Raw genomic sequence first — 10,000 nt, 5'->3', positions numbered from 1 at the left:
AGGGACAGTGCCCCAAATAGGGAAATATGGAGATTGGATGGGTGTCTAGGGGTAGCCCTTTGGTTAGGGAGGATTTTGGTTCATACAGTGATGTCTGTGGATTTACCAGGAATGGTAGGAGTAAAAGGGCATAATTTCAGAGGGGTAAGGTCATTTCATAATCATTACCAATACTTTTATTTTGATAATTTGTGATGGAAAATAACATGATATTCGTGCATATTACAGTGTGGATAATTGAAAGAAGGAATAAAGAATAAAAGATTGGATGGCTGTGTGAAACTAAAAAATTACCAGATTGGCTTTGCAAGCTCTGTACTTGGAGATATTTGAAATATTAATGATGAAGGTACAATCATTTGAGCAAATAACATTATCATTGCAGCATGCATGACAGGCCTCAGATTTAGTGATATCAAAGGGACCAAGACTGTACTAGCTATCTTTCCATTAACCCATTGCCACTGGAAATGTGTAATGTCCACCATGGTATTGTTTTGTGAGTCTCAACTCATGATGGCTCTGTAAGTGTTTAGCCAACAAGTATACAATGAATATACCTGTGTGACATTATCTGATTTCCCCTTTCCTTGACTTTTCATGAAAAAAAAAGTTTGTAATGCTATCAGTATCAACAATAGTAGTATTAATATTGATTTATATGGCTGTTATATAATGTTATTGATAGTAATATTAGCAATGGATAAAACATATATCCAGAATCAAAAAGTTAAACAGGTGAGACAGGTGCACTTAGTAAACCACTAATTGGAGGCTGAGTACTTAAGGGGCCATCTATTTATAAACATTTAATAAAAAATGTCAGTGGGTTAACACATCTTGTGAATGCTGCTTTACAGTATATCTTCTTATGCCTTCTTTGAGCAGAGGGAACTAAACTAACAACTCCTTTACAGTTCTTGGTGGTCTGGGGTCGAGATGGGACCCCCAGATGCCATCTTGGGTGTCACCGAGGCATTCAAGCGTGACACCAACCCCAAGAAGATGAATCTTGGTGTTGGTGCCTACCGCGACGATAACGGCAAGCCTTTCGTCCTCCCATCTGTGAGGAAGGTGAGTAGGGATGGACAAATTAATGGTTCTTATCTATTTGTTATTATTGTGTTTTTTCTTTCTTTCTTTCCTTTCTTTTTTGCAGTGCAGTTCAAGATTGTAGAACTGATAGACAAATTTTTTTTTCTTTTTTTTTCATATGTTTTATTATTATAAAATGTGTCAAACTTTAAAAAAAAAAAAATGTTGCTGATAATAACACATTTAGTACAGCATACACCATACTCCAATTTTTAGATTTATGAATTAATCCCATGCTTCTGCAAACGTGAGCATAGAGTAATTGTATTTTTATAATTGTTGTTGACAAATCTCATAATTATTTCATAGTATTTGCCCCCCTCTCAAAATAAATAGAATAGAAATGATAAGGAATAATAATTCATCTTAATAATAATGGTAATAATGATGATAAATATTTTTAAATTGTAGTATGATGTCCTCTTTTTTACCCTCTTTTACTATTACTTTTAATTAATCTTTCAGCTTTATTATCCATAAGGGTAAAGAGTTCATATGGTAGTCGTACTTCATGATACGGCATATCAGTTTGCATAATAATTTTTTTAATTTTCCCTTTCTTTTCAGGCTGAGGAGCTGATTGTGAGCCAAAAGTTAGACAAGGAGTACTTGCCCATCACTGGCAGTGCTGAGTTCTGCAAGCATGCTATTACCTTGGCTCTTGGGAGTGACAGCCCAGCTATTACTGATGGACTGGTAGGTTTTCAAAGTGCTCTTGTGTTCAGTGCTTAATAGACTGGTTTGTAATCTGTATTATGTAGGACGTATTGTGTTGAACATACATGTAATATCTATCTGGTTATCAAGTGTTTTTGAGGACTGGAAAACGAAAGGTAAATAGTGGAGGAAAACCAAAATTTTCCGAAGATTATGGATAGGTCATTGAGAGACAGATTTGTTATATTTATTTTTGCTTGCGTTTGATTTTCCAGAATGTAACCACTCAAGCAATTTCCGGGACTGGTGCTCTCCGCGTTGGCTCCACCTTCCTCTCGAAGTTCTTCCCAGGGCCAAAGGTAGGACGTTCTGTAGTTTTGCATTTGTTTAGTATTAGTAAGAAACTAATTGTATCATTGTGGTATTTTGGAACTCATGAAATATAAATCTAGTATTATGCTTTCATCATAAGAGGATTCTATCTCCCTCCTTCTTTCTTTCTCTTTACTTCTCCTACCAATCTCTCTCCCACCCTCTCCCCCCTTTTTCTTCCTCTCTCCCCCCTCTCCCGCCTTTTTCTTCCTCTCTCCCCCCTCTCCCGCCTTTTTCTTCCTCTCTCCCCCCTCTCCCGCCTTTTTCTTCCTCTCTCCCCCCTCTTCCCGCCTTTTCTTCTCTCTCACTCCCCGCCTCTCCTCTCTCCCCCTCTCCCGCCTTTTTCTTTCCTCTCTCCCCCCCCCTCTCCCGCCTTTTTCTTCCTCTCTCCCCCCCTCTCCCGCCTTTTTTCTTCCTCTCTCCCGCCCTTTTTCTTCCTCTCTCCCCCCTCTCCTCTCCCCCCTTTTTCTTCCTCTCTCCCCCTCTCCCCCTCTCCCCCCTTTTTCTTCCTCCCTCCCCCCTCTCCCCCCTTTTTCTTCCTCTCTCCCCCCTCTCCCCCCTTTTTCTTCCTCTCTCCCCCCTCTCCCCCCTTTTTCTTCCTCTCTCCCCCCTCTCCCCTCTTTTTCTTCCTCTTTCCCCCCTCTCCCCCTTTTTCTTCCTCTCTCCCGTCTCCCCCTTTTCTTTACTTCCCTCCCTCTCTCCCATATCTGTTGTGCCATCTCCCTCCTCTTTTTTCCCCTCCTTCCTCTCCCCCACCTTTTTTCCCTCCCTTCCTCTCCCCCCCACCTTTTCTCTTCCTCCTTTCCTCCCCCCCACCTTTTCTCTCCCCCCAACTTTTCTCTCCCTCCTTCCCTCCCCCCCACTTTTTCTCTCCCCCCCACTTGTTCTTTCCCTCTCTTCCTCTCCGCCCCTCCTTTTCTCTCCCTCCCTCCCTCTCCCCCACCTTTTCTCTCCCTCCTTCCCTCTCCCCCCCCACCTTTTCTTTTCCTCCTTTTCTCTCCCTCCCTCCCTCTCTCTCCCCTTTTCTCTCCCTCCCTCCCTCATTCCCTCTCTCCCCCACCTTTTCTCTCCCTCCCTCCCTCATTCCCTCTCCCCCCCACCTTTTCTCTCCCTCCCTCCCTCTCTCCCCCCTTTTCTCTCCCTCCCTCCCTCATTCCCTCTCTCCCCCATCTTTTCTCTCCCTCCCTCCCTCATTGTAGTATTTTGGTCCTCTAGAAATGTAAATCTAGTATTACGCTTTCACCATAAGGCATTCTCCCTCCCTCCCTCCCTCCCTCCCCCCCCCCCCCCCTCTCCCTCTCCCTCTCTCTCTCACCCCCCCCCCCCCCTGGAAGCAATAGTTTTTTTTTTGGTTTTTTTTATTCCCCATTCCTCCTCTGCCCTCCCCCCCCCCCCCCCCCCTCTTTAATCAAAACCATCTTTCAGTGTGTAATTCATTTTCTTGTTCCCTAGAATGTATGGCTGCCAGCACCAACCTGGGGCAACCATGTTCCCATCTTCAAACATGTCAATATGGATGTCAATCAGTACAGATATTATGACCCAAAGACCTGTGGATTTGACTTCAGTGGAGCAATGGAGGACATTTCTGTGAGTATTATTTCTTGTGACAGAAGTTAGTAAATGACTGCATTCAAAGTAGATGATTTTACTATACTGGTGATACATTTTGCATTCAAAGTAGATGATTTTACTATACTGGTGATACATTTTGCATTCAAAGTAGATGATTTTACTATACTGGTGATACATTTTGCATTCAAAGTAGATGATTTTACTATACTGGTGATACATTTTGCATTCAAAGTAGATGATTTTACTATACTGGTGATACATTTCTTCATTTACCGTTCTCTAAAGATCTCTTTTGATTTCAGAAAATCCCCAAGGGTAGTTTGATCATGCTTCACGCATGTGCCCACAACCCAACTGGTGTAGACCCCAAGGCAGAGCAGTGGGATGAAATGAGCAAGGTTATCAAGGAAAGAGGGCTGTTCCCCTTCTTTGACATGGCTTATCAAGTAAGAAAGTATTTTTTTGGCTAAAGGTGTATTTTATTTCTTATGATCAGTACTTAGATGTGTGTTCATTACATCACACTTACGTGGAATTGTAGAATTAAAAACTATTCCATACTATAAAGGAATTAGTATTTTATGAGCACAAGAAGACATACTTGTACAACATGGGACGGGGTTGAGGGATGTTGTCATTAAATTTCTCCTTTTTCCATTCCAGGGATTTGCCTCAGGAGATGTAGCCAAGGATGCCTATGCTGTGCGCAAGTTCTTGGCTGATGGCCACAAGATCTGTCTTTCCCAGTCTTTCTCCAAGAATATGGGCTTGTATGGTAAGGAAAATATAAATGTTTTATATTCCCCATGAGCTTAAGATCTTGTGTACCTTCTCTTTTCATGATAATACATAGTTATGGAGAAATATACTTGATATAAAATCACGATTTTCAAAACCTTACTTTTATTTACTTATTTTTGTTATATATATATATAGATAGATAGATGTGTGTGTGCGCGCGTGTGTGCAATATATATAATTTTTCCCCCCTCCCCCCTCAGTTTACCACCCTTTGGTCAGTAGAGTAGATATGTTTGAAATCTTGCCTGTAAACTACTATTTGTATTTTCTCAGTGGGAATGTCTTGATTACTTCTATATTGTTTTCCTCCACCCTACATTCTTCCTTTCTTTTTCTCTTGTCTTATCCTATAGACTAAAACACACCACATTAAAACAATTTCCCAACAGGTGAGAGAGCTGGTGCATTCACAATTGTGTGCAACGACAAAGATGAAGCTGCCCGTGTTTTGTCACAGGTGAAGATCTTGATTCGACCCCTTTATTCCAACCCACCTCTCCATGGCGCTCGCATTGTGTCCACCATTCTGGGTAATCCAGAACTGAAGTGAGTTTTTTTGTTTTTTTGCTTTAACAAAAACTTTTTTGTGTGTTAGTCTTTGGTGATGATATTCATGTTAATCTCATAAAATTGCCCATTGGCTGTTACTGTGAAATATACAGAGTATAAATTAGTTTCCTTTTTGAAAACTACACAGTACAAATTACCGTTTTGAAAACTATAAGTAATAAGAGCGCTTTCCCCCACCCCACTTTTCAACAGCTCTATTTGGCTGAATGATGTCAAGGGTATGGCTGACAGGATCATCAGCATGCGCACCAAGTTGAAGGAGAACCTCGCCAAGGAAGGATCCATCAGGGACTGGAGTCACATCACTGACCAGATTGGCATGTTCTGCTTCACCGGCATGACCCCAGACCAGGTAAAAATTCTTGGTTTTCATCCCTAAAAATCCTACTGCAAAAGGCCTGAACATTTTATCTGCACCATTGTTTTGAAATAATATTCACATTGTATTTGAACATAAGGGAGTGGGAAGGCATTTGAGGATTATAGTACAGTACGTAGAGACAGGTTATTTCATTGGTTTCATGACTAATTTTTCTCTCCATTTTCAGGTTGAGAAGCTGACCAAGGAGTTTTCTGTGTACCTGACAAAGGATGGACGTATCTCAGTTGCTGGTATTGCTTCCAGTAATGTTGAATACTTGGCTCATGCAATGCACCATGCCACCAAATAAATATAAAAGTTCTCGGATTTAGATCTATTTATTGGGAGTGTGAAATGGGACTTTTTTATAATTAAATATCACTGAAATGGTTTAGAATACAGCCAATGTTAGGACATACACATTTTAAACTTTTAAAAAAAGGTTATTTCTTGTGCTTAACATTGCTGTTATCATGATTTAAAGAATTGCACTGCTTTTCTTAACAATCAATAAACACTGCAGCAAAGCTTTTAAATCAATCTTGATGAAAATTTGTTCATATGATAAACAAAGCAGGCAAAAGATAGTAACCTCCCCCATTCTGTACATTTCTGTAGATAAGTCGACACCCTACAACTTTATTTTAAATTGAACCCAATGACATAAAAGACGACCTGCGTTTGCTTTATTTGAAGATGTAATTCATTCTGATATTATTTAAAACCAATTATTTTGGTGTATATACATCCTGTCCCTGCATTGCAGGTACTATTCCATGTACAGGTACTATTCCATGTACACAATAAAAAGTATAATATTTTGTTGTGTGTTCTTGGTCCACTGAATAGTTCAATTTTTTTTGGTCTTCTCATTATTTACTCTTCCTATAGAGCTTTAGAATATTTTCTGGATGGTGAATGAACAATGCTTTGCTTGGATTTTCATCTTTAACATACAAGTACAGAAATATTTACAATACAATTTACAATTCTTAACTAGGAGCAATGCTGAAATTCATTGTAAAGCATTTTAACATTTTACTATAGAAAAAAAAAAAAAGCTGCTTCAGTTTCCCTACTTATTTCTCTGCAAAGGAAATTGATGGCTGTGAAAAATTGTGTAAATTTTCATCAAACAATTCTTCATCAATATCAACCTCATCTTGGAAAAAGGTTGGGAAAGGTGGAGGATTTTGTTCTCGATGGAGCCGATGAGCAGGTAAGATGCTATCGTACAGATAGACATATGCACCTGTTGGTCCAGGCACCGCAGGCCCACTCACCCAGAGGACATTGTAGTGTGTGTTGATGCGCCATATCTGTAATCAGGATCATTATTGAAAGCTGTCCACAATTTTATAATTATGGAATATTTGGCAGACTTATTTAAGACAGTACACTGATCAAATGAGAAAAAACATTTAGTCACCTTCAGCCCTCTAATAACTCTTCTGTTCCTGCCCATATGTCCTGGCATCTTTTGTCCCGGCCAGACTCTGGATTTTTCTCTACCGGAACCAATACTTCCCCCCCTACGGTGACTCTTTGTCACACCATGAGATGCTGGCATACCCTTGAAACCCCATCTCTTCATCACACCTTGGTATCCCCGATCTATCCTGCAAACAAAGGAGGGAAAATCAATCTTGGTTATTCTGATTACAACTGGCAAATCAGACACCTCTTTTTACAAAGGGAAATTATTGCCATAAGACACTAAAGAGCATTAAAGCCAGTTGACCTCATACATATTTATCATTTACTGAAAAAATTCTGCTGCATCAACATCCGAGGTCAATTCTTATACATACGTAATGCCTGCTATGTCAACATATGCTCCAGGCTGGAAGTGCGAAGCATACAGAGGAGTTCCAGGGGCAAGTTTGGCATTAGGACTGATGAAAAACTTGGTTAACTTCTTTTTGGGAGGAACTCCTACCTCACTGAACAAAGTGAAGTATTCTTTTGTTATCTAGAATGTAAAAGTAAAATTGCATTAATATGATATTTCAGTGTGGTTATTTAACCTGTGGGATGATTAATTGCTCTTTTTGATCCCCCTTTGTAGTAGTAATAATTATCTTTTAACTTGAGGATAAATATTCAGGGGGAAAGGGGGGGGGGGGGGTTGATGCTAACTATTCCCTGTCTCTTAGTTTAAAACAAAAACTAATGGAGTTTCAAATTTCCCTCTAGCTTTTAATTCAAGGAAAAAAAATAAAAATAGTAGTAGTAATAAGTAGTAGTAGTAGTAGTAGTAGTAGAGTAGTAGTAGTAGTAGTAGTAGTAGTAGTAGTAGTAGTCAGTAGTTAGTAGTAGTAGTAGTAGTAGCTAGTAGTTAGTATTAGTACTAGTAGTAGTAGTAGTAGTACTAGTAGTAGTAAGTACTAGTACTAGTAGTGACTAGTACTACTAGTAATACTAGTAGCGTAGTAGTACTAGTAATACTAGTAGTCTATTAGTACTAGCAAGTACACTGCTAGTAGTAGTATATAGTAGTGTAGTAGTAGTACCTAGTAGTAGTACAAGTAAGTCGGTAGTAGTAGTAGTACTAGTGTATACTAGTAGTAGTACTAGTAGTAGTACTAGTAGTAATGCTAAGTACTGCTACTTGTAGTAGTACTAGTATTAGTAGTACTAGTAGTAGGTAGTAGTAAGTAGTACTAGTAGTAGTAGTACTAGTAGTAGTAGTAGTAGTCCTAGTAGTAGTACGTACTAGTAGTAGTAGTACTAGAGTAGTAGTAGTACTAGTAGTATACTACTACTAGTACGAGTAAGTAAGTGTAGTACTACTAGTACTAGTAGTAGTAGTACTACTAGTACTAGTAGTAGTAGTACTACTAGTACTAGTAGTAGTAGTACTACTAGTACTAGTAGTAGTAGTACTACTAGTACTAGTAGTAGTAGCTACTACTAGTACTAGTAGTAGTAGTACTACTAGTACTAGTAGTAGTAGTAATACTAGTACTAGTAGTAGTAGTACTACTAGTAGTAGTATTAGTATTACTAGTACTACTACTAGTACTCATAATAGCAGTAACAGTAAAAGTAGTAATAGTTGTTGTAGTAGTAGCATTAATATTTGTAATAGTAGTAGTAGCAGTACTAGTTGCAATAGCAGTATTAGCAATACAAGTTATAATGGTAGTAGTAACAGTACTAGTTGTAATAGTAGTAATAGTAACAGTACTAGTTGTAATAGTAGTAATAGTAACAGTACTAGTTGTAATAGTAGTAATAGTAACAGTACTAGTTGTAATAGTAGTAATAGTAACAGTACTAGTTGTAACAGTAGTAGTAGCAGTACTAGTTATGGTGGTAGTAGTAGTAGCAGTACTAGTTATGGTGGTAGTAGTAGTAGCAGTACTAGTTATGGTGGTAGTAGTAGTAGCAGTACTAGTTATGGTAGTAGTAGTAGTAGCTTTACTAGTTATGGTAGTAGTAGTAGCAGTACTAGTTATGGTAGTAGCAGTACTAGTTATGGTAGTAGTAGTACTTGTTATGGTAGTAGTAGTAGTAGTACTTGTTATGGTAGTAGTAGTAGTAGTGGTAGTAGTAGTAGTAGTAGTAGTACTAGTTGTAGTTGTAGTAGTAGTAATTTTAGTAGTAATAGCTGAAATGCAGTATGATGAAAAGGAAACAACAGCCATTATGTCTTCTACACACAATTTTCAACTTCATCCCAATAATTAGTTCCCAGACAACACAGAGTGACAGTGTACTGATATGCTTGCTTGCTCAGAACAGGACACAGACAGGACTTTAAGGAATTAATATGCCTTTAAAATTCTAACTCTGATATTCTATTATTACTACCACCACTATTACCATTTCAGCTCCTTGCAGCAGTAGCAGTAGCTAATTATATCATTACTATTAACATACCTATATCACTAGATATGGAACTTACCTCTCTTGGATCTACAGACTGTGTGCCAACAACAAGAGCACCGAGCTTTGATGACTTTAGAGGCCGAAAGCTCTTCTCAGCCAAGTCCTTCGGGGGAATGTAATTGACGACATGGTTGTCTGTAGCCTGTGACAAGGAAACACCTTAATGCAGTGACAGCAATAAAATTAGTGAAAATAAGATATGTTTATTAAAGAACTGAAGTATGAGAATGACAAAAACCAAACCAAAAGATACTTGAGCACTCTTTTGCTCGAATTGTTCACCAAGCTCATATGCACTTACCTGCAGCAAAGTGGTTAAAAGCCTGGTTCCATCTTTAGTCCACATGGGGTATATACCAATCTTTCTTGCAATCAGCCCACATCGAATGGAGTTCTTGGTAAACTGGCCCCGTTCCCATGGCTCAGCTCGGAGAGGCGAGGATAACTTTTCTGATATGACTTCACTTACAAATGCTTGGTTTTCAGGTGTTACTTCTTCGGGGTAAAGCTGTTGTAAATTTGAAAAATATCACCTTTCAAGTAATTATGAAACCTGCATTTCTTATACTTCTCAATACCTGATTTCACCTTTCCTTGAATTTACAGGAAAAATGTTTTATTACTAATGCTATGAATATCAAAGGTGTTATTTTTATTATAGTCATGATATTGAAA

At 38.7% G+C, this 10,000-nt stretch overlaps 2 protein-coding genes across 2 annotated transcripts in view; one reads left to right on the top strand and one right to left on the bottom strand.

Annotated features, from left to right (window-relative positions):
- The window catches only part of LOC125042501 (aspartate aminotransferase, mitochondrial-like), a 7,285-nt gene extending 1,033 nt beyond the window's left edge, over positions 1-6,252 (top strand). Inside the window, exons 2-10 of the mRNA XM_047638146.1 lie at positions 918-1,074; positions 1,663-1,791; positions 2,028-2,111; positions 3,577-3,714; positions 4,002-4,145; positions 4,363-4,474; positions 4,890-5,046; positions 5,263-5,422; positions 5,619-6,252. Coding sequence (XP_047494102.1) covers positions 918-1,074; positions 1,663-1,791; positions 2,028-2,111; positions 3,577-3,714; positions 4,002-4,145; positions 4,363-4,474; positions 4,890-5,046; positions 5,263-5,422; positions 5,619-5,741 — 1,204 coding nt within the window. The 3' untranslated portion in view covers positions 5,742-6,252. The remainder of the gene's footprint in view (positions 1-917; positions 1,075-1,662; positions 1,792-2,027; positions 2,112-3,576; positions 3,715-4,001; positions 4,146-4,362; positions 4,475-4,889; positions 5,047-5,262; positions 5,423-5,618) is intronic.
- Positions 6,253-6,365: 113 nt separating this feature from the next.
- The window catches only part of LOC125042512 (39S ribosomal protein L3, mitochondrial-like), a 5,706-nt gene continuing 2,071 nt past the window's right edge, over positions 6,366-10,000 (bottom strand). Inside the window, exons 3-7 of the mRNA XM_047638157.1 lie at positions 9,627-9,833; positions 9,342-9,467; positions 7,243-7,403; positions 6,861-7,050; positions 6,366-6,750 (exon numbers count right to left, since the gene is read on the bottom strand). Of these exons, the coding sequence (XP_047494113.1) occupies positions 6,511-6,750; positions 6,861-7,050; positions 7,243-7,403; positions 9,342-9,467; positions 9,627-9,833 (924 nt within the window). The 3' untranslated portion in view covers positions 6,366-6,510. The remainder of the gene's footprint in view (positions 6,751-6,860; positions 7,051-7,242; positions 7,404-9,341; positions 9,468-9,626; positions 9,834-10,000) is intronic.

Source organism: Penaeus chinensis, chromosome 3 (assembly GCF_019202785.1).
Source record: "Penaeus chinensis breed Huanghai No. 1 chromosome 3, ASM1920278v2, whole genome shotgun sequence".
NCBI lineage: Eukaryota > Metazoa > Arthropoda > Malacostraca > Decapoda > Penaeidae > Penaeus > Penaeus chinensis.
This window is presented reverse-complemented; position numbering and strand designations above follow the sequence as displayed.